General features: G+C 44.7%; 1 protein-coding gene across 4 annotated transcripts in view; it reads left to right on the top strand.

The window, feature by feature from the left end:
* PDE4B (phosphodiesterase 4B) overlaps positions 1 to 24,171 on the top strand; it is a 194,105-nt gene that overhangs the window by 130,562 nt on the left and 39,372 nt on the right. For all 4 annotated transcript variants that reach the window (XM_049807416.1, XM_049807417.1, XM_049807419.1 and 1 more), the window contains 4 exons: positions 1,950 to 2,144; positions 4,201 to 4,237; positions 4,356 to 4,426; positions 8,302 to 8,351. In XM_049807416.1, the coding sequence (XP_049663373.1) occupies positions 1,950 to 2,144; positions 4,201 to 4,237; positions 4,356 to 4,426; positions 8,302 to 8,351 (353 nt within the window). The remainder of the gene's footprint in view (positions 1 to 1,949; positions 2,145 to 4,200; positions 4,238 to 4,355; positions 4,427 to 8,301; positions 8,352 to 24,171) is intronic.

Genomic DNA, 24,171 nt, shown 5'->3' with positions numbered 1-24,171 from the left:
TGCCAGGAAGCAGCTTGCATCAGGAGCTGCCACGTCAGGGCATGCAGCCTGTGTTTCCCCATCACTGCTGCTTCCAGGGCAGCTCCTGCGTCCCCCTCTTGCATCGCTGGATGCAGTTTGGTCTCACACCACAGCTCGGTGCTTCTCCAGGAGAGGCATTCAGTTTTACTCTACAGGAACCTGAAATGCTCTGCAAAACCTAAGACTGGTTTTGAATGGTGAGAGAGTTTGTCCCCTGCTCTGCCTCCTTCCTGCCAGTACCCAGAGAACCATGGACAGGCTATGCCATAAAGTTTGGATTTTAATCAGATTTCCTGTTCAGGAGATGGAAGGCCTTAGTGCTTTGAGGTGTCTGGTCACTGTTGGAACAGGGAAGAGGCTGCCTTTGTTCTGAGCCTGCTTGGTCTTTCGTTCTCTGCAGCCTCATGTCTAAATAATGCAGGTCAAGTTCAGTGATGGCACCTTCACGTCAGTGGTTTTCTCTGAGACCTTCTCTACCTGGGATTCCTTTCTGCAGTGTTTGGTGTTTGTTTACCTCTTCTCATTTATCCCTCGGTCAACCTGTATTGGTATGTATGGACTCACAGTAGAGAAGGAGAGTAAGCCAAGATATGTAAGCCGAGATACGTTTTGCAACTGGACACAGACTCCCTTCTTTTTTTCACAATTTTGTGCATTACTTTCAGGCCTACCGGAGTTCTTGCTGGCTTTTTTGCCTGGATACTTTATGTGCCTCCTCCTCGTGCAGTAGTGAAAAGCACTCTGCATGCTCTACAGAGTGGAGGGAGAGACAGGGTCTCAGGTCTCCTTTTGACTTAATATGATGAGTGGGGGCAGGCAGCAACGGGGAGGGATGGAGAAATGTATGGCAGGGATCACAGCTCGATGTTGTGGCAGCAGTCTGAGTGCGTGCCCAGCTGGGTGGTGCGGTTGAGGTCGGTCATCAGGCACAGTAAATTGGGAGACCATTGGGAATGGGGAGAGGCACATGCCCCGGTAGGAGCGAGGACTCAACTCCCACTGCAAGTGAGATGAAGCCTCAGACTTCCAAAAGCAAGAAAATTCATACTGAACACAGCCGTACTTCACTTGGCTTAGCTGGAACATGGTCACACATATGGTTTTTATATCAGATCCAAATGCCCAAGCAAAGGAAGCCAACCTGCTTATTTTCAGGGTTTACGAGGGGTGTCACTTGCTAAAGTGTCCAGGGTGACTTCAGCCACAAGTTGCAGCAGCCAAGTTATGAAACTGTAAGAAAGTGAGTGTATAATGGAAACAGTGACAGAAGGTTTGGGGCTTTTTAAAATTTTTTTGAACAGTCCTCCATTTTGCAGCCCAGCTGTTTAAAATGCACTGAACTAATACCTCGCGTGGCTAAGATGTGAACTATGGCTGAAAAGAGACTTGGGCATCCAGCTTGCACAACTGCCAAGTCCTCACCAATCTCACAGGATTTCAAAAGTTGGCTTCCAGAGCAGATGGGGACAGGGCTTGGCTGGAGGATGGTGGCATGTCATAACTTCTTCAGTCCCTGTTATGCCTGTAAGGCTCGGAGTGAGGTCTGGCAAATCGAACCCCCTGACTTGTGCAAACACTGCAGCCACGGGGGTGGCGTGGGGAGAGCTGCAGAGCTTGGTGATGGTGTTTAGCTGCTGCCTGTTCATGCTGAGAGCGACAGGAGCTGTGCTGAGCTTAGAGAAATTCAGGCTGAAGGAAGACTGAGCAGAGGTAGTCAGGAAAAGAGCCTCAGGGGTAAATGTTTTATCATAATGCAGAGTCCTGCTTGCATACAATAGAAATATGCCAGCAAGAGGCTCCAGTAAATGTAGCCCTGCATCTCCTGTACTGAGCAAATGACACGGTGTGGGCAACGCAAACGTGACACATGCACTGAAAAACATCTTTTGGCAGATGCGCGTGACACACAGTATGTGTTTTGTTCACAGCTTCGATGTGGAAAATGGCCCGTCACCAGGTCGCAGCCCGCTGGACCCGCAGGCCAGCTCCTCGTCAGGACTCGTATTGCACACGACGTTCCCGGGCCACAGCCAGCGCAGGGAGTCATTCCTGTACAGATCCGACAGCGACTATGACTTATCACCAAAGACGATGTCCAGGAACTCTTCTCTCCCAAGTGAACAGTAAGCATAAATTCAGCCCACATCATATTTTGCAGTAACTAAGAGATTCACATGGCCTCCTCTAATCCTCAGAGCTCTGTTAAGAGGAGCTTAGGGGTGCTACTCACATTTCATAGCCCGAGTGCCCAGGATGGGTGCTTTTATGGTCTGCCAAAGCATGACTTCCCTCTCCCCATCCCATCCTTAAAATATTCCCCTTTTCTCCATAATTAGCAGAAGTGCTTTCAAATCTGTACCCTGAAATAACAGAGAATTTTTGCATTTTACATTGCTTGGTATTAGTTCTTCACGTGGGAGTTTGTGTTTGGGGTGTGAAGCACTTGCAGCTAACTGCAGGGTAAAGCCTGGGCTGTGCTCAGGGCAGAGACTGCTGCAAGCTGCCCATGTCTCCACTGGACCTGCAGGCAGGAGAACCCTGTCGCTCCAGCGCCTGGCTTGCTTGCACTCTCTTTTCTCTGTTGCACTCTCACCGTGTGTTCTCAGAGCCTGGTTAACATCATCTCTGCTTTTTCTTAAGTAGGTAACGCTCCATTGGCCTGGACAATAGAAACGTGACTGTACTTACATTTACAGTATTACTCTTCTCCATGCTGTTTTCTGTCATGGGTTGTTCGCTAGAACTGAGCAGAAAATGCAGCAAAAAGCCGAGACAGATGGTTGAGCTTGAGAGGATCAATACAACACAGAGTGTGGAGCTTAAATGAGTGTCCTGGATTTGCAGCCCTTTATTTTAAAAGGCACAGTTTAAAGTTTTAAAGTGACCATTAAGCTGTTAAAAAGTGCTCATAAAAAAAGTTTAACTGTTATGAAAGCCATGCAAGTTTCATCATGAAATAGAAATCTAAATATTAGCGAGATCCAAGAGGAGAATTCTTCTGAAAAAGAACATCCCTCCTCGTTAGTTAACATTTAGTAAATATTTACCGGAGACAGAGTAACCACTCCAAATTTTGCAAATACCATGTTTGGTGTAAATGTTGGATTTTAACAATTGCCCCGTGTTCCCAGCAGTGTGCTGGAGGAGACAGCTGTGCTGGGGTGGGGAAAGCCCCGTCCAGCTGTGCCCACCACCGTCATTTCCCCCAACTTCATAGCTGCCTGCAGTTAGAAGTGTCCATTTACTGCAGGCACCAGGGCTCCTGCGGTACTCAGGGGAGCCGGCATCTCCATGCTGACCTGGTTTTGACATCAGCATTGAGACAACTTTCATTGAAATGTAGATTTAGCAGCACTGATACCTGGAGTCTGGACAAGTTGGATGTGCTCTGTGGCAGCACAGTCAGGGAGAATACCCCTCTGAAGGGATCCAACACCGGCGGACACCTTTCCAGAGGTGTCCAAGGCAGCCTGCAGCCATGCCTGCTCACCTGCCCTCGCTCCGTGCATCAGGCGGACGTCTTGACAAAACACCCAGAGGGACAGGGACGGGAAACCGCCGGCAGCCACGCTGGATTGCCTTGCTTTCCAGCTGCTGTCAGGTCTGTGCTGCACAGCAATAGCTCTCCCCTGCCGTGTCTCAGTTAGGTAAATCATACTGGATTTTTCATATATGCACAAGTGCTATACATAATATCACCAAAAAAAAAAAAAAAAAAATCCCTCTTATTGACAGTGACGATGTATTTTTCTCAGAACTTCTGCTCAAATCTTCCGTGATGAAAACGCCCGGATAAAACCCAGGGTCTGAATAACATTAAAGACTGTGACAGAGATAACAGAAGCCAGGAAATTCAAAGCTGACCTTTCCCTGGACCATTATGGGTTTTTTTTCCACCATGGTGCAAGCATGTTGCCTTAACTTTTGAATTTCCTGGCTTTTATTGCCTGGTGTTGCCAATCTGAACAGTCGCTCCAGCTGGGTTGTTTTGGATATACACTGTGAGACCTTTCCATTAGGAACAAGATTTTATGTAGTGTTAAATAAACGCTGCACGGGTTAATGTTGTTTTTTTTATTTATTTTTGTCGCGGATGCTGCCTGGGGGGAACCTCCCTCAGTAAAAGTGAATGACGCCCTGTTTGAGGTAAATTTACACGTTTTCTCCCTTTCTCCTCAGGCATGGGGACGACCTGATTGTCACACCTTTCGCCCAGGTGAGTTGGCAGCCTGCTGACCTCTCAAATTAAAAAAAAGCCAACACAAACCAATAAAAAAAAACCCGAAAACCTCAGGTGGAGAAGATAAACGTCTCCGGTTTTGCCTCCCTCACAGGTGCTGGCGAGCCTGCGAAGCGTGAGGAACAACTTCACGCTCCTTACCAATTTGCACGGCACTTCCAACAAGTAAGGCCCTCGGGTTTTCCTTCTTTTAACGGCTCGTACGCAGCAGGGACCGGCGGCGGGGGGGAATCCGAGCAGGGGCGGCGGCGGCCGGGTTTCCCGGCCGCCGCCGCCCCTGCTCGGATTCCCCCCCGCCGCCGGTCCCTGGACTACCGCCGCCATGCCTGCGGGCCCGCTCCGCCGTTTGGGCGGGACGCCAGGGGGCGCCAGAGCGCAGCCCGCCGCCAGGGCTCCGCCGTCGTTTGTCTCCTCAGAGAAGGCCGCCGGGGTTTTATGGCCACCGACCCGACGAACCCCCCCCCCCCCCCCCCGTTTCCCCTTCCTCACACGGGTCTTGTGTCCCCTTATCCCCGAGAGAGGCCGGTATGGCGGCCCTCACTGGTCAGTGACGGCGGCTGGCCGGAGAGAGTGGAAAAGCACGGTGTGCCTGAGGAGGGAGCGATGTATTTCTGCTTGGGAAAGGGAGCGCGACGCATTTCTGGGCACGTTGCGCACGTGTGATGTGGTATCATCCTCACTTTGCCACTTTGGCTGTGCCAGGCGTTCATTAAGTGCCCAGCTCAGAGCGGAGGCGTCGTCGGTGTTCGTTCGAGCCATGGCGCTGCCATGCGTTTCCACCGTTGTTTCACAAGAGAGGCGGTCACGGCCAAAGGGTAGACACCGAGGAAGGAAAAAACCCCAAGCACAAGGCTGTGGGGACGGTAAGGATTTCCCTGGCAGGGCGGGCAGCAGCATCCTGCAGCTTGGCTCCGTGAGGGCTGCCCAGAGAACTGCCCTGTGCTGCGGGCAAGCCAGGGATCCTACGTTGCTTCATTTGATGCTGTAATTGCACCGAATGGGGAAGGTGATGCACCGAGCTTAAGAGGAGGATGTTGTTTTTTATACCTGCTGAACAGGAGAAACCAAACAAACTCCTTTTTACGTCTTTGTCCGGAACCACCGTTTCCCCTTAGCTATTTATAAAGAGCCAGTCATCATCATTTTCTGGCCTGTTTTGCCCCAAGAGAGCTGTTTTGCATGAAACCAGCATCATTCGTTCCTGGTGACGTCGGTTACGCACCCACCCATCCCACCCTGGGACTGGCAGGCGCTGCTTGCTCGACGTGTCCCGCTGGCACCTGGAGCGAAGGATGAGGTGCAAAAGTGCACTCCAGTGGGACGCCAAGGGCTTGCTTCACTGCTGCACGCGTGAGTGGCATCACCAGGCTGCCCACCGTGGACTCGTCTTTCTGCCTTCCAGTGCAATCTTGTATTTTACATAAAGCCCAGCTTTTTATCCAGGCGTGAGGTTTTCTTCCCGTTGATTTCTGTTTGCAAATTCTGATGGGAAGGAACCGCCGTGTTCCAAGATGGAGGTTAATAGAAAAACAGATGGCTGAAATAGATTCCTTTTTTTAAGCTTTGCTTTTTTGAACAGCTCAAGCATTTCAGCGGTTCCTAATGAGGAATCTGCAGTTGGATGGGGCCGGAAGGAAGCAAGGGCGTAACCTGTAGGACACACAGGCATCTTGCAGTGTCCTTTTGAAAACATTCCCAGATTTGATTGAGGTATAAAGTCATTTGCCCAGCCAAAGTAAAAGTCGTTAAATGTTTAAACCATTATATACCAAACATCCAAGTCCGTGGCGGAATGTGCTTCCAGGCACTGCAGAGCTTCCCGCACAGTTTCCAAACAGCTCTGCTGGGTTACAGCCGTGTTGCCAGCTCATGATTTTTTCATATGTCTCATGATATGTGGTATTTTACTTCAAGTTCTGCTCAGGGGATCATGAGAACCTTAGCTTTTCTTTAGCCACTCCTCTCCCCTCTTTTTTCGTCCTCCACCCCTCCTGACCCAAGAAAGAAAAAGGGGATGCTGTCCCACATATTTACAGAAGTGCTGGAAAATATGAATGCTAAGGGCTGGAGGAAAAAAAAACAACTAGAAGTCATACTTTTCGGACTTTAACGTCAGGGTTTTTAAGACAGTTTCCTGATTGGAAATGAGGAGAGTATGATTAATGGTTTCAGAGTGCCTGAGTTTGGCAGACGCAGCCCAGGACACGGTCAGAAAGCATCCGGCGCCTACTCCTCTTAATACCCGCCGGCAAGAGGGAAGGAGTGGGAAGCGGGAGCCATGTACACTTGAACGTGGTGGTGTCGAAGAAGGGACTAAGAAGTGCTGCCGAAACCCAGATCTCTGGGTCTCTGTTGCCCGTGCCCTGGCTGCCACAGAGACCAGGATGGGCACAGCCAGGACATAATTTGAGGATGCCAAGAGCAGTGCCATTCCCTTTTCAGGCTCTGCAGCGGGGAATGCCCTACTGAATACTGGTTCATCCCTCCCCACCCCCCCAAAGGCATGTCTGTGCAACTCAGCGCGGGGTTTGGAGATACCTGGAGCACATCTCCCCAGATACTGGAAGCGCTGCAGTCACGGCGTGGTGTCCCTGTTGGGGAGTTTCTGTTTTTTAGAGATTTCAAGATTTGGCTTTTCAAAGGCTCAGCAGAGGCAGGTCGGGGCAGATTTTCAGAGAAGTCGGCATCCAAAATGTGTGCCCTGTGCTGAACCCTTCGAAGAATCTGGGTTCTGCAGCTCCCTCCAGAAAAGCCGAGCCTTTGAAATCCCAGCCGGCAAGCGGGTGCTGCGCCCAGGGGAGCCTGCTGCTGAGGAGCAGGCTTTGGAGCCCCGCTGGCCCACGCGCTGCTGGCAGATCGGGAGGCTGGGGCCGAGGGTTTGAAGCTGGACTGTAGCTGCGTTACTCTAACGCAGATCTTACCTGGTTAGCAAGGCCTTCCTGGAGCACTTCTGAAGAACCCCCTGGAGCTACAATTGCAGCAGAATTGAGCCGCTCGCTTGCTTTGATTTTAGCTTCAAAGGAGAGCTGGCAAATAATGGATGTTTCAGTTCAGTGGCTGACTCAAAAAATTGGGGTTAGGAGGTTGGCTAAGAGAGAGTGTGGGGAAATCTGGCTTCAGTTAAAATGTATCAGAAACTTCTTAGGGAAGCAAAAGCCCAAAGTTTCATTTTTGGTCAGCCTGAAATACTGCATTCAATCCAAAATGAAGTATCTCGGATTTGGTGTCAACTCTCCTTTTTAACTTATTTAAAAAAGAAGTCTCTTTTTTCCCAAGTAAATTATGGTTTCAACTTGAAAAGTTAACAGTTTTATTTGGCAAATCTCACAATAAAGTATTTTGACATTTGGAGAAATACTGCACCCTTTTTCCAGTCAGGCCCTGTTTGCCTGACTTGAACCAATTTTTCAAATAGCTTTTGGTCCTTCCAAAATCCAGACTTTTCTGATGAAATTGTTGCTCCTAGTCAGAAAAAAGTCCTTCAGCTGTTTCAGAGCTTACACTAGTGACTGCAGCATCTTCTTACTTGCTTCCAGGTGCAATTCAAACTGTTAACTGTAGGGTTTAAAGCTGAACATTTCTCACCTTACCTATGGCATTGCCTTGCAGCCTGTGTGCTGGTGTAGTGTTTGACATTGCGTCAGGGTCCAGTTCAGACCCTGTAGGGAAAAGCTTTTCAGGAGAAGGCCTTGATTCTGGGGGACCCACTGACCCCTTCAAGCACAGAGACTGGCTCTTGCTGACTTCCAGGCATACTTTGAGCAGAAAGTTGCAAAGGCAGTATGGGATGAGGGCACATCTTTCCTGGTATACCTTCTTTCCAGCATGTGCGTGCCTAGCCAGGGGACGTACGTCTCTGGGTTTTCCTAACGGATATATTAATACTGCTCATTAACTGCCAGATCATTTTAAAGTGTTTTGGGCTTCTTTGTGAGTATGAAAAAGGATTTTTAACTGTGGGAGTTGGCAGTTTGAACTGCCAACAGGGTTTGAAAGGATAAAATAATACCTATTTATAGAGTATTCTTTATCCCTCTTAGGAGATCTCCAGCAACGAGTCAGCCACCTGTCTCCAGAGTTAACCTGCAAGGTATGTGTGTGACTTTGATAATCACCTGCAAGGTCCAATGCAGACGATGCTCGTCGCACATCATTTTACTAACAGCTGCTTCTCTGCCCCTTCCTCCTGGTGCAGTTCTGGGCTCGTAGAGCTTCTTCTGAGTTATTCGTGCAAAACCAGTACAAGAGAACCATGAGGCTCAAATATTGTTATTTTAATAGTTTGGGTTTTGCGTTTACCCTTGTATGTTAGCATAAAAGATGAACATGATTTTGGTTTGATAGTCATGGCCACAGTGACTGCTATTCTTCTGAGTCCCTCTGCTGCACAGGCCTGGACAAGCCCCAGCCTACAAGCCTTGAACAGGCTCAGACACAGCTGGGTTTTTTTTATCCTGTTTATTTCAGTTTGTTTCCATGTGATCTGTGTAAAAACTGCAATCTCAAAAACCTTTCTCAGGTGAAACTTCCTCTGCTCTTATTAGGCTGCCCTGGAACGGCATTTTTTTGTTTCATTGTTTGCTTGCAGTCTTTTGAAATCTACATTTAGCAGTCAAACAAGAGCAGAAGTCAATGAGTGTGGCTAAACGCATCTTCCTTCCTGTCTGCTCCCCCCTCTGCACACAGTGTCCCTCAGTCGCCTTGTCCTCACCCTCGTGTTGGGTCAGAGACCACAGCAGACACGAGTAGGTTTGACTACAATCATGGAGAAGAATAACAGCAAGCAAAGCCTCCGGACGGAGGGCACCGGGCAGCACACTGAGTACAGCTTGCGCTAGAGCCTGGGCAAGCAAGGGACCCCCGAGGGGGCTCAGCATCTGCCTGGGGTACCAAAACAAGGTGGGGTAGGCAGCAGCGTGAGCCCAGTGAGCGGAGGCAGGGAGCAGTCATGGTGGGAGCAGGGGGCTGCTCAGGTAGGGTGAAGTACTGAGGATGGGAAGCAGAGGCAGCCTGCTGTTTATTTATGACAGATTTCTTTATTTTTACCCCTGGGTTTAGCCAAGCAGTGCTGAGGCCTTGTAGGACCCCTTTCAAGAACAGAGCTGGCCCTACTTGCACTAATTTAAAGGTTACTCCCACAAAGAAGTAGATAAGATTTGGAGGAGTGCCATTTGTAAGGTTTAATCTCAGCCTTTCCAATAATTATGTGCTTAGAGGGACTAATAAAGCTTAATTTTTACAGTGTGTGAAGCCTGGATAACTAACTATCATTTCCTTTCATTCTGTGTATTATTTACTGTCTAGGGACACGTATAGACCTGGAGACTTCCAGATTAGGTTCTTCAAAACTTGTTAATGGAATGTGGAAACCTCTGATGCAGAAACAAAACTGGACAACACGATCTTAAACTCTTCTTTCACTCCCTCTCTGGGAACAGTGTCGAGTCAGAGCTAGCAGGAATGCAACTCGTCACCTTATTTAAAAATCTGTTCTAGCAAGACTTTGATTTTGTGGCCTGTGTGGAAAAAATCATGGAAAATTTCGTAAGCTTTCCATAGATCTGTTTATATAAGTTAGAGAATCTAATAATGAGGAGAGAATTCCCTTCCAGGAATTTTTAGGTTAATTTTCTTAACACTTGCTATGGAAACAATTGCTTTCAAACTTTTAACACTTTGTGGATATTTTTCTACAGTGTTTCTAACATAAGCCATAGGAAACTTGTTACTTTTTCGCTAACCCAAGCTTCTAATGCTGGGAATACATGAAAATTTCAGCTTCCTTTTTGACTGAAGGGTCTGACACACGTAATTGTAGAGCAAGATTTGTGTTACCTTGCAAAGCTCAAAAAGAGAAAGCAACTGTGAAGAATCCAGCTTTTAGCGTTTTTAACCTTGTGATCCTGACTCATGGTTTTTAATGCTTCAGTGCTAGTAATTATGTGTGGATAGGTGAATATATCTAAAATAAATTATATTAACATCTGCCCTGAGATGTAAAAAAAAGAAAATGTCCAGATGTGGAAATGAGCCATGCTGGATGCATTTTCAGTATGCAGATTTATATTTGGTAACAAAAGGACTGTGGAAGAAAACTGCAGCTCAGCAGCTTGTGGAATTTTTCAAAAGTAGAAGAGTACAGGCTGGATTCATGGCACCTCAAGTAAATGAGTTCTTAACCATGAATCTAAATGGACTTTAGGTGAAGTCTTCAAATGAAACAAAAAATGTGACTTATATCATGAGAACTTAAGTAAATTGTGATAGATTGTAGATAAGAATAAGAAATATTTTTGAGAATGATAGGAAATTCTGTTATTTCCTACAGGAAAGAAACCAATATTGACATTATTAGTGAAAAAGCCTGGGGTTCTTAGTTAAATGCAGTTTCAGATTATTTTTGTTGATGAATTTTACCAACTCTCACAGGATCTAGTCTCTAGGCTGAAGCAATCTCTTCCTGGCCAGCCTAAGACATTGCATCTGCCGTACTGTCACACCCCTGTGCTGAGGGCGTCAGGAGTGAGATTGCTGAGAAGGGACAGCAGCTCTGACACAGTGAAGGAAGACTCTGAAAAACAGCCTGATCGAGCTGTCACACTCACAAATTGTCAGGTAGTTTACAAGGCTTAGAGTCGTAGCCGAGAGGGGGGATGCACTCTTCTCAAGTGGGACCAGCGCCCAGACACCTGCCTACTTGCTTCTGTGAGAGGCTGTGTACCCTCAGCTCACGTTCTCCCTGCGCTCAGGTGAAAAGAGCTGTAGTGAGGAATGCCAGTGTTACCCTATCCTGCAGTTAATTTATTTTCTTATTTTGTGCTATTCTAGCATGTAAACCAGGACCAGTCTGAATTTCTGACCTTATTTACTTGTTGAATTTGGTGTCCCCACTTTGCTGCCCAGAGTGCATTCCAGGTTTCTATAGAGCCTCTCTTGTTTCCCGTGGAGGCTGTAGTCATTCCGTACAGCAGTTCCCTTGATCAATTTGGTGACTGCCTTCCTTTACCTCTTTTACAGCCTTCGTTACATATTGTAACGCATTTCAGTGTAGCAGAAAACAATGACAGCTGTTTACTTTCTAAGGAAGTTTCCATTTAAATGCAGCAAGAACAAAGATTTTTAGGGGATTTTTTTTTTTTTTTTTTTTTAGTGTTTGCAGCTTTTTTTCCCTAGATGGCTTCTGATTTGGAAGTTACGAAAGGAAGGAGAGATTTTCCTACCAGAACACTTCCAGTTATGTGCCAATGGCTCCTGTGTCTGAAAGGACACAGAGTGTTTTTCCTGAAAGTTTTGGAGAAGGAAACAGTAATGTTTTGATTGGGACTAGGCTGCATTACATCCCTCTAGGTAAAAAAAATGTGTTTTGAAATGAAATGTGTTTATATTCTCTGGATTGGTTAGTTGGCAAAGCTCGGAATTTTATTTTAGCTCTCCCGTGTCACACATTGATTCATAGATTTACCACAATCGACATCAGTATGAGCACCTCGTATATGTCTCCTTTTATTTGTCATTAGTGGAGTGATTTATATCCTGTTATGAAAAGTACAGAACTCAGGGTTTAAAGCAAACTAGCATACATTAATAAAATTACCCTGGAGGGAGACAAATTACATTCAGCATTTGCACGGGAAGTAATACATGCCAGCTGTTTACTCCAGCTAGAATATTGCAGGATTTGTCAGTTGTTTCAAACGGAGAGGAGCCAAATCTGTTGCTAGTGCACTCCCAAGGAGTTGCATCACTGAGGACCCAGGCCCATAGCAAAATGAATGAGCTGTGTCGAAATTATGAAGTTCTTTTTCTTTTTTGCTTTCATTTTCTTGAAAGTATGAAAAATTCTGGCCAGGTTTTTCATAGGACAGAGTGCTTTCAAAGCCAATCCCAATGTCATTGTAAATTTCAGAGCTTTCTTAACCTTATAACCACAGCCATAAAAGGAAGAGGAATATGTATTGAACATCCTGTGTTCTGTCCTTGGTATCAGCTTAAGTAAATCTGGCAGATTTTTCCTGTTATTTTGTTATAGCTGCAGATCACAGGAACGAACAAAATTGCTTTTATGAATTAACTGAGAAACCGTAACATGGAAATATGAAGCCATAGCAAAAAATACATAAATCCTTAATTAGCTCATGCACTCCACAGCTGGGAAGCATAACGGGAATACTTCAGGCCATGAGGTTCCTAAGTGATATATAGCATTACAGAGCGCAATTGCACAGGGCCAGGATTATTGAACGGGTGCTACCCAACTACCTTCTCTGGAGTTACAGAAACCATCATATAAACACATTGTCACAAACACATTGTCAGACAAGTGTCTGTGATGTTTCTTTCTCCTGTTCGCCTTTTTTTTTTTTTTTTTTTTTTTTTTTTTTAAATGCAGCCTCTGCCACAGTTACTTTCATTGACCTTTGTGCTACCTTGGGCTCAGTGAAGCCTTCTCTCCCATCAGCACCTTCTCTTCTCAATTCAGGTGTCCCTTCCCCTGGCATCAGTGAAAGGTCTTTAGTTCCTACCCAATTGATTCAACTAGTAAAATCTTTAACCAGCAATGAGTCTGGCGGTTCCTGCTTAGTTTTGTTCCTTCCTCCATATTTATTTAATCCACTGGCCCTAATTCCCTCTGGATTAAATCATCATTCACTGGCTGCCACATTCAGTCTAAGCCTCTCTCATTCTTCCACCCATTTTGGTACAATCTTTTCTCCATCTGTTTTGTTTCCTCTGTATTTTTCCCAGGACTTTTTCATATTTTACCACATTCTTTCTCTCAGCTCAGCACAGGATCGGTGCTGTTTGCTTAGGTTCCTAATATCAAGGCTTCTCCCTCACTGCTTGACAGTGCTTGCGTACCTGGTCTTCACGTTTGTCTGGACTCGCATGGGCTTTTCATGCCATCACCTTACCTTTGCAGTGCATGTGTAAAAGCCTGTGCGTTCCCTGTGGGCGCTGCGGTAAATAAACGCCCTCCTCTCCATCGCAGAGGTTGCAGAGAAAGCGCTGTACCACTCATGACACAATGGGGACCGAGAAGCCTCTCCGGATGAACGGGGGGATAGGGGAGAGGTGGCACATTTCTGCCAAAAGATCGATACCCAGATGGACAGTATTTTCCTGTACTGGTTCCTTTGATAGGCTGCTGCATTTAAATGTTACTGATGGCTGATAGGAGCAAAGCATCGTGTTAAGGGTCAAAGAGTCTTGTGCGCTTCCCAGAGCTGTGAGGGGTTTGCAGAAACTTTTCTCCAGAGCAGGCAACCAAGTGCCCCTTGGATACTTTCAACACTGAATAATTATAGTCTGTCCTCACAATTAATTATATACCTAGCAATATAATATAGCTGATTTGCTTTGCAACCCGAGGCCTTGGGGGGTGTAGCGCTTTGGGATATGTCACACACAGGCTTTTCAGGGCTCATGGGATTAAACCTTTGTTAAAATTCCTCTCTGGGGATGGGAGTGAAAGATTGGTATTTTTCTTGCTGGTGCCTTAGCCTCTGCTTTCCTGTACATCTGCACGTTTGTCTGCACTTCTCACATGCCTTTACACGAACTCAAAACTTGTACTCTTTCATTTTTTATGTGGGTGTAAGTTGTACACAGACTCGTGCACGAACATTTGTATAAAGCATAAACAAAAGACTGGATAATGCTGGTGCTTGTGCTAATGAGAGTCCCAACTTCTTGTAGGAGTTAACAAGCCCTGTGCATCAAAGTCAGCTCTTGGTTACAAATATCTATAAATCCCAAGTAATTAGTATGGAGCTAGTGCTCTTGCACCATACTTCCTCTGCTTGGCGCACAGAGAATGGCTCTGGGCATATACGAAATAGAGGATTCATTTTGAAATGCTGTTGGTCTGCTGTGAGTTTGGCTGATAATCTGGCCTTTTGATTTTGAGAGAGATTGTACAAGTCAAGTAGATGTGGTGTTTTAGGCTTTTAACAAGAGTGCAAGAGGAACCATATATTACCAAATAGCTGAGCTAGAAATTAACTGGTTGTGCACAGTAAATTCAGTGGTGCTGTAGACTTACCTATAAATATTATCACCTACAAATATTATTTTTAATGGATGCAGTGCTATAATGTTGCACATTCTTTAGAAACTAAGCAAAAGGCTAAAAGAAATGAGATAGATATCAGCTTAATGATGTGACTGAGTGAAATTAAGGCTGTTGAATGGTAAAGTGATTCTTATTGCTTGGAGAAATTAAAAGTGCATTTCAAAGTGAAGCTTAAAAGTTGCCTGCAGAAAAAAGCAAGTGCAGCTGACCAAGCTCCAGGCAGCACTGGGGACGTCCAGAGGCTGTTTTTTGCTCTTCAGGGGTAGTTCATTCCCGCCGAGAGTCCGTTTCGTGTGTTGCGCCTGCCTGTGAACACACACCCCCTGAAAGTTGGACTCATGCATCTTAGTAAGTATTTCAGTTATGCTATTGACGTCAATGCAGTCATTAAATAGATTGCCGGCCCTCCCATCAGTAAACCTGTGCCAAAGACCTAGAGGCAGACACATTTTAAAAGAAGAACATCAGGTTTTCTTTTAGCATTTGGAGAGAATAAGGGAAAAGTTTCTTCTGAAGTCACTATGCTTTGCAATAAGGGGAGGGGGAGAGTTGCTTAATTTTCTAAGACTCATTTTCTGCAATAATTGCTGCATTTTATTTAACACACTTTTGTATGTTACTGTATGCATAAACAACTCCAAATGAGACTAAAGAGTAATTTTTTGCAATCAGCTCCAGCTGAAAAATGACACTCATTTTAGGTCTCCCAGCTAGTTTTATTTCTGTATCAAGTAACAGAAGGTATTCAGGCAAACCTGTTTAGCCTTTGACTCCAGAAATTCTGCAAGGATTGATTTCATGACATCTATATAAGAAAATAGCCTTCATTTCTCCTCGGCAGGCTCTGAAGACATACAGGCTAATCATGACTCCATAGCAACGGATAAAAACTGTTTTCCCCTCCGCCCCACCTGTGGATGTCACATGAAGATGCTACACGTGCTGCTGCCATCAGGAGCCTGTCACTCCCTGGGGCTCAGCTGCCATCTGCGGCCATGGGGCGAGCGCGTGCGATGCCAGCGGGACTCCCTGCGTGCACTCACGCCGTCCTGCTGTATTTCTGAGGCAGGCTGGGCTCTCCTGGGCTGGCCGAGACATCCATTCATTACTGTGGCCAGGGAGATACCTACTTCCCAGAACTGCCGTCTTGCCCATTGCTGAAGGCAGCCCCGGGTTGTGCAGTTCTCCTTGCCCGGTGTCAGGAATGGCTCCGGCCATCAGACAGAGGCTCCAAAGGGGCCGCAAGCTGAAAACCTAAGGATATATATAGATGGCATCCTCACCCAGGTGGAGGGAGTACCTTTCCTTTGACAAGATAAGCAGGTATGTTCTAATCAACAGCAGCAGTGGATTTTTGAAGAACAGTTGAGGAGCCAAGCCACTGGTTTTTTTGTTGAGGTTGTTGTCATTTCACTGATGAAACCACACTTGCTACGTAGGATAAAACCATAAAGACAGTCATAGGTTGTTAAATGGGCTTCTCTCTTATGGATGGCTTCTTTTGGAATGATCCAGGCAACTGTGGACCCAAGGTGGCAATGAAGAGATCTTTGTAGTGGCATGCTCTCATTGTGTCCCCAGAGTCACCCTGCTCTTTAAGCACAGGTCAAGCCCTGAAAGCCCTATATTGCTTTACTCAGCTCCCATTTGTACTGGATTGCTTAAGGCCTCTGTGAAGACAATAAGACTTTGCCATTGCTAATATCAGAGTTGATAAAATCTGTGTTTCTTTTGTTTTCTGCATAGAATGATAATAGTTGCTGTGGGTGAGATTTTGACATCACAGTCTTCAGTGTCCTGAATCAGTTCCATATGAGTTTGAGAAATGTGTACTTGATCTGAGAAAAAAAACAAACCAAAACAAACAAAAACACCCAAACCAAACTTCTGGCAGGCCGAGTTATTTTTTTTAGGTCGTGGGGCACAGTTTGTGCATGCCTTAGTGATGAATAGGGTTCTTCATTGTCCCACTGATTTGAGCCCCTTCAACTTCCATGTCATCAGCATTTTCCAGCCAGTGGGAGCTGAAACGGACTCCTGAAAGCACCCATCAGCTCATCCCTGCAGCAGCTATATATAAGTTTCTCCTTCCTCCCCCGAGGTTGAGCTCACTGCTGCAGCATTGTGTCCCGGACACAGCTGGCCATGGGAGTGTGAGAGGCTGCATCCAAGTATCTGTGCGGAGATGTTCCCAGGGTAATGCACCGCACAAATCCTAGAGCCACCAGCCTGTCCTTGGACAGTCCCAATGTTCAAAACTTTGTCCTCCTGCAGGATCTGATTCCAAGTGTAAGTTGCTTTCTTGTTGTGTTTTAAAACGTAAGTATTTCTAACTTTGTGTTTTGATTGTCAGTGGCCAAATCATTCAGTCTGTAGTTGGGCAGGAACTCCTGCTGACGGTTTCGTATTTATTAGTCTTGGTGGGAGCAGTGTTTGATTCTAGTTTGTAGGGGCATATACAGAGGGTAATACATCTGGCCTCGATGGACAGAATTTGAATTTGCCCGTGTCCTCTGTAGGGTAGACATTTTGCCCACCAAAGTTAATTCTACAATTATAGGGTAACAATTATAAAGATTAAAACTTTTAAGAGCTTTTAAAATCAATATATAATCCAGGTAGAATTAAAAGAGGGAGTAAAGGATTGCTATTGCATTTTTCCCTCTCTTCAGTTATGGAATTGCATCCATTCTGAGATATGGTTTAGACTCACCGATTCCCAAATGGTGATGCTGAACAATGAACGTATTGACTGTTTTCAATGTTCAAATCACCCAGAAATGCTCTGGTTTTGCTATCAGTATTTTTCATCTCCTGATTGACTAAAAAAGATTTGTATAGTTAAGCAGGGTATGCTTATTAATGTAAGCATAATGTCATTGTGCAACTGGTAGATAATGTTACGCTAGTAGTTAATGAAACATTTTATTGTAATACTGTTTTCTCTGTAAGAAGTGTCTGTAAATGACAGCCTTAAGTATTGTATAATTGCGATACTTTTTTGACAGAAAGGAAACAACTGTTAATTATTTATGGTTATTAGTAAAACATGCCAGGTTCTTAAGTTAATTCAGTTCACTGGAAAAATATGTGTGCTTACAAAGATTTAAATTTTTTAAGCAGTAGACTTTAAAAAACATCTGAATACGTCTATCCCTGTGCAATATATTTTCATGTCTAAAGGTATCATTGATTGAGTTTGTTGTGTGTCAGGCACTTAATCAGTTTAGAAATTCAGAATGTAAAAAGAAAAGAAAAAAAGACCACTCCAAAATCTAGCAGGGTGTTGATTTGACAATTAAGTCTTTTGATTTTGTATTCAGTACTATGCCTCTCAAAGGCCAGTGGCAAACAGCCTTTCATCAACCAGAAGAGGAGTAGGATCTGACCCAAGGTTAGATGCTGGTTTTTATTGTTTACTAGGAGCCATGATCAGTGGTCATTAATAACTACTAAATACTTATGTAGTTAGATTTAATTTTAAAAGAGCTATGCTTTTAAACGTAGATATTCTGGTATAAATATCCTGCTGTCATAAATACACCTTTCCAAGAGGAAATTAAACATCTGTGCATATGAAAACTCCTCTACCACACCGCCACACTCTTCAAAAAATTTCTTAAACAGACATTTTTGCGTTGTACCTAAGAGACTCCAGGTTCCAGGCGTTCAGAGCAAGACTTTGGATCCAGCTTGTCAGGACCCTTAGAGCATGTTCCAGACACCCCAATGTTTTCATTTAAAATGGGTTGAATCCAGTTAGGCCTTTCATGCTGCAAGCATGTGTTTAGGGAGGTTTTAGAAGCTTAGCACTTAATACCAAAATGTTTCTAAAATGTCACATTTTACAAGCAATGTATTTTTCTTCAAATACCGTATATTAGGTTGACAAAAGCAGAACACAGTTAGAGCAATTGTTGCGTTCTCTGAACAAACAGCATACTATTCTGAGAAGTGGAAAAGCCAGCCTGTCTTCCTGCTCCCCTTCCCTCCCTCCCTGCCTCCTTTCCTCTCTGAGTTTCATGAGAAGCGACCTGAAATTGTGGCCCTGCTGTTACTGACTTGAGTGCAGGACATTTGGATCCGCACTGGGAGGGCTCACGCTGGTCTGGGACAGCCTGACGGGACATGGTATAACCGTCTGCTCTGCAGGCACTATCATCCGATGAGTTTAGCACAGTGTGGGGCCAATCCTGCTAGCAAAAATTCAAAGAAGTAAACATTCACAAGTTAGCAAACACAAGTGCAAGGTCTGTCGATAACAGATCTTGCTAGCATTGGACAGTTGTGAAATGTTTTCCTCCCATCCTTTGCAAAGATACTTCTTGAAGAAGAGAAATCCAGATAAAAGTTTCCAGTCTAAAACTGCAGTATTTTCTGTATTAGCGGTAGTACTTTGTGGGACATGGTCCACATCCAGATCCTAGTCAAATACGTATGCTGGGCCTTCATCTTAATTCAAGTTCTTTGGGCAGGGTATTTCCCGAAATTCCTGTTACTGAAATGTCATGAACTGTTTGCAGCTTCCTGGGTTTCAACTGTATTGTGTGAAACTTTTAAATATTTCCATCCACTTAACAGTGGGAACATACTATCCAGGTAAAAGCCAAAAATCTGTTACTCACACTTTATAGATCAGGAACAAAAAAATGAAACACAAGAAGAGATGATGCTCACACCACATTTTTCAGCAGCAGCTGCTCATTCTGAGCCTGCCTTTGTAACACATCCAAGTGTGGTCAATTTAGCATGCTGCTAGAATGTCTCTTATTGCAAATTGCCTTAAATGGAAAGTCGTGTGCAGCTTAAAATCAGATGTTTCACAGAAATTGTATGAATTTCACTGAACTTACTTTACAGAGTTAATTACTTCAGAGAAGTGGTGTGAATGACTGCAGAGACCTTGGCCAAGGCTAACATGAGGTGCCTCTATTATGCTGCTAAATGTAAGACATTCTGAAAGGTGCTATATAGCATAAAACTTCAAGCATAAAAAGTAACCACTGGAATAATCTGCAGTAGACCAACCCATATTTGACCTTTAGTGGGGAACATTTCCATTTCCATGTCCATTAATCTGATATTTTAACTGAGATTGTTAATAAGGGTGCCCTTAGTTTAGCTGACATTTTGATTTCTTTGAACTCAGTTTGAGGTGCTTAAATAAATATATTTTGAGGGCCTTAATGAAATGTATTTTGAGAGTAAAAGGCTGTTCTTACCTGTGCTGGCTGTAGGGATTTGACAAGCACTTACACTTCCAACTCTGCCTGTCATTGCTGGGTTTGAGTTTATCCTCCATCTGCCCCTTCAGGGCAGCTCTCTGATTGCTTAGCTCTAGTGTAAACAGCCTGATTTGGGTCTGGACTGAGACCCCAGATTTGGGGAAAGTAGTCATACAGGACTCAGACCTCCTGGTTTAATCACTTTCTGGCTAGAATGATCAAGATGTAAGAAAAAACCCACAAATCAGTTCTTTTCTGGTGTTCTATATTAGCTATTTCTGATTATGGATAACCACGTAAGGAATCTGATGCTGTGTCCCTGGCAATGTTGGGGAAGAAACGGTCCAGTTCTGACCTGTGTCCCAAACACATCTTTTAAAAAGCTGGCGACCAGGGTGTGATGGCCTCAGTTTTGAAGGTGACACAGAGGCACAGTGGAGATCAGCATGTGAAAGGATTAATATGGAATATTAAAAGCTGTCAAAACAAATGATGCTGGTTTGTAGGATACTGACATCTCCCTCTTCCTCCCCACCCTTTTACCCGTGGGACTTACTCTGTGATTTTAAACAGATTATTCTAAAAGGCTGTACGTGCAGTTTAGTAAACATAAAGCACACTGAGTCACAGCTACAAACAGCTGAAATTGTTTGCTAGGGTAGATTAATACAGATGATTAGCACAGTGAATATTTTAGCTCTGTTGTCAGCTACTGCAGGTCTGAAGATTTTCAGTTTTGTGACTTGAGGCTCACTCTGAACGTTCAGAGTTTCAGTATGTGGACATGCAAAAAGTGAATCCGTACGTCTCAGGGTGCCACCAGAGAGCTAGCTGAAGGACAGTAGCTTAACGTGCAAAACATTCTGCATTTTCAAAAGGTGGAGGATTACGGATTAAGAAATAACTTTTTTAATTGCGTATGCTTTCAGCTTGTTCAAGCCATTTCTGCTGGTTCTGCTCTATGACCGACCCACGGTCTGCAGTGAGCAATACTCTGACTTCCCACAGTGTCGTTTGGTACACTTACAGATCAGTCGATAGGGCTTACTCAGAGTATCACTTGAAAACCGAATATGTCAAAATGGGTCATTTTTTGCAACATGCTGCGTGCTTGAGTGGCTCTGCTCAATGCAGAGTAGCAGTATCTCTGAGTTTCAGCTGTAGGATGACAGTCATAATCATTTATTTTGAGAGGCTAAATAAGGGCAGGAAGTTCAAATAAGGTAAATCAGCGAGGTTGACATTATTACCCTTTGGGTACATAAAATATCTGTTTTAGGAAAACAGATTAAAATTCCAAACTAAATCAGTTTTTTAAGCTTCTGTCCTAAAGGATAATGCTTTCAAGAAATTACATTTAGCCATGAAAAACCAAACATTTAATTATATTTTATAATTAATATCATTTAAATGGCTGGCATGGTGGTTCAAAACATAACAGATGACTGTACGCCCAGTCTTTCCAAGGCTGAGAGCAGGGCATACGGACACAAAGGTTGATACATCTTAAAGAATTCCTATGAATTATGGTTGGGATGCTTCCAGGAGCAATATTCTTAACTTTCATATTGAAGACCTTAAGGAAATTAAATTGAGAGGAAATGGAGGATAATTTTGTGTTAAATTGTAACCTTTACAGGAGCCAAGGAAACTGATTTAAACAGGTCTAACATTTTACCAATAGCCTGTTCTACATTGCTGTGGTGACGTGGGTAGCCTTATGGCTCATTTAAAATTTCTGAATAATTTTCCTCATGGATAGCTAAGGATTATTAATAAACTTTGTCTTTACATCTAATGCCAGTGGCCAAGTGGAGCTTTTCAGGTAGATCAGCACTGTGCTTTGTTCTTCCAGGATTCGTTCCTGAGGTTCCTCTTCCATTTCCTACTCCAGTATTTGTTTCACCACAGTCAAAGGACTTTCACTCTTGACAGAATATTTAGACCGTAAGTTTTATTATCTCCAGGTTAACCCAGTTCAAAACCTGATTTAATAGCTACAGATGGGTATGTGGATGAAAGGAACATCTGAATTCTGTGGCAGATCCAAATGCAGACCTTTTTGTTTGTGGTTTGCAAAACTCTTATGAAACAGTGAAATAGAGTACAGTTAGTCCTTTGCATCTTTCATGTTTTGGTTGGGTTTTTTCTCTCTGTTGAATTAAAATCGTTGCTGTGGTCTGTCTAGATAGTTTCTTCCTTGTGTTAGGCCTGTTATGAAAGTCAGCTCATGGTTTCTCAAGGAGGAGTTTCCAGCCCAGCAGCAGGGGTGCAGGCACGCGGTTTTGCACAGATACGTGCCCAGAGAGACAGCTCAGGAGAGGCTCCGCGTCCGGGCTCAGCTGTGGGCCGGCACGGGCAAGAGCCCCGGCTCCAAGGCGCACGTCGTCGGTGCGTGGCACCAGGTAGCGAAGCGCAGGAGTCCCCAGACTGGCTATGGATGAGCCGGCTCCAGAACCGGAAGCCGTCTAGCCACAACAGCGCAGGATGGTGCCCCACCTAATTAAGCCTGTTGAAAGGCAGGGCTAATTAGTTTAGGTGGAGTGCCTTGTTAGCACAACCATGTTGTTTCCAGGATCCAAGTTGGTTTCCCTGCACGTGTAAGCTTACCAGCCCTCTCCGAGCCAGCCCACATATATCAAATGAGATAATACACTGCATGGCACAGGTAAATCCTAAGTGGGTAGCTAGGTAATTTCATAATCATATCCTGATTTTTCAGTGTCTTTCTCACACTCGTGCATTCACACGCATGCCATGTGCTCAGGAAGAAAACATTTCTACTCACACAATAAAACCTTCATCTTACTGTGATCCGGCCTTTCCTTGTTTAACTAGGAAAACAAAAACACAGTCTGGGCTCCCCGTGATTTATGGGGAGTTGGGATTGGGATTTCAACGCCCACGCTCAAATCTAGGTCGGGGCTGGAGGCTTCCTTCTGTGGCCCATCAAAACCAACGGTCATCTCCGTCCCCAGCCTGCAGCTCTCTGGGCTGTTTTCCTCGCACTTTGAGGAGCGTGTTGAGTAAAGGTGTGATGGGGTTTCACTTAAATTTAAAAACTTGTAATGATTGTGATCTGTCTTCAGAAATGTGTTCGAGGTATGTGCTTATTTCCTTATGAAACATCATCCAAAAAATAATTTTCACCGTTCTCCTTGCAGCTCTCTCCTTTAAATGCAATGTCAGCCTTTTCCACTTGTATTATTAGACCTGGTGTAGGAGAGGTACTCTCTTGCGTCGTACTTTTCCTCCTGTCTTGTGATTAAGGCAGGAATCCTACAGGGCAACAAGGAATCAAGCCTGGTCAGTAAAATGATAACGTGCCAAACCGTGTGTTTGCTCCCCGAGATAAACTTGGAACTGAGCAATCTTTCCCGTTCATTTGACAGGCCAAGATTAGATTCTGCCCCCTCTTGCCATTTCTGCTTCTCCCTCTCCGTGGACTGAGGAATTCCTACTATGCAGGCAAATCCCGTTCCCAGATTCCCCCATGATATCGCTGCTAAGTGACATCTGACAAGATGCTTCCTGCATTTTGTTACTTCCATTTGGCACCATAAAAGCACTGTCACTTACCCTTCTGATTTGTGGCAGCTACGCTGTATTGTTCACTCCATGTGGCTGCCGGGTGCGGGGGGGCGGGGGGGGGAAGGACACTGCAGAAACCGGGTCTGCCTTATGGTAAAACACTCCATCCCACCCTACAGTGAGACGGTATCTCCAATCTAAATCCTTCTTCAGAACTTCACCAGTTTTCCTTGCTCATTAGCATTTCAGATTAAACCTTTAGGCTTATCTTCAGATCAGAAATTACCTCTCTGGGAAGCTTCATAGTCTTCTGTTAGCCACCTTAAGGTGTTCTTAGTGTTTACGCCGCCTCATTTTTGCACCTCATTGTCATGCAAAAGGAGCAGTGTTAACTTTGCTTTGAGAATCTTGATCTTTATACTGTAGCATTTTTAAAGTTGAGGTTTACACAGCCGTTTTAGAGTTCCTGCATATCTGACACACGTAAACACACAAAATAAATGTAAGAGTACTTTTTTAGTTTAATTCAGGACCCGGACTTTTTATTAGCTAATACTTTCCAAGTGGTTTCCAGTGCTCCATCTCAGTTAAAAAGAGATGTTAGTATTATTTATTCTGTGGGAGTGAAGATTCATGATGAAACATCTTCTGCACTCTGCCGCAATGCCCACTGAAGCTCTGGTCCTTCTCTCTGAGCAACATTTGGTAAATCCACTTCTTTGCAAGCCAATACTTGAGTAGCATTCTCTCCCCGTTTTCTTCATTCTCTTTCAGTCTGTTTTTAAGGTGTCTGTGGGGATATCACAGGCTCTCCCATCAGCAGTCCCTGAAAAACTACAGCTGTACTCTCCAACTGACTCCTCCTTCAGTTCAGAGCTTCAGCTTCTTGCGCTCAGCCAGGCACTATACCCAGGCTGAACTGCTGAGATTATCCCAGGCGGGTATCTCAGCTGTTGGTTGCCTCTTCCATGTCATCACCCTCTCCTAGAAGGAGCGATGCTCTTAGTACTCTCAGTACCCTGCTGCCCAGCCCAGGGGACCCTGGATACTGACATTAGAAGACTAATGATAAGTACTGCTTG

Source organism: Accipiter gentilis, chromosome 8, assembly GCF_929443795.1.
Source record: "Accipiter gentilis chromosome 8, bAccGen1.1, whole genome shotgun sequence".
NCBI classification, from domain to species: Eukaryota; Metazoa; Chordata; class Aves; order Accipitriformes; family Accipitridae; genus Astur; species Astur gentilis.
The sequence above is the reverse complement of the archived record's forward strand: the minus strand, read 5'-3'. Positions and strand labels throughout refer to the sequence as shown.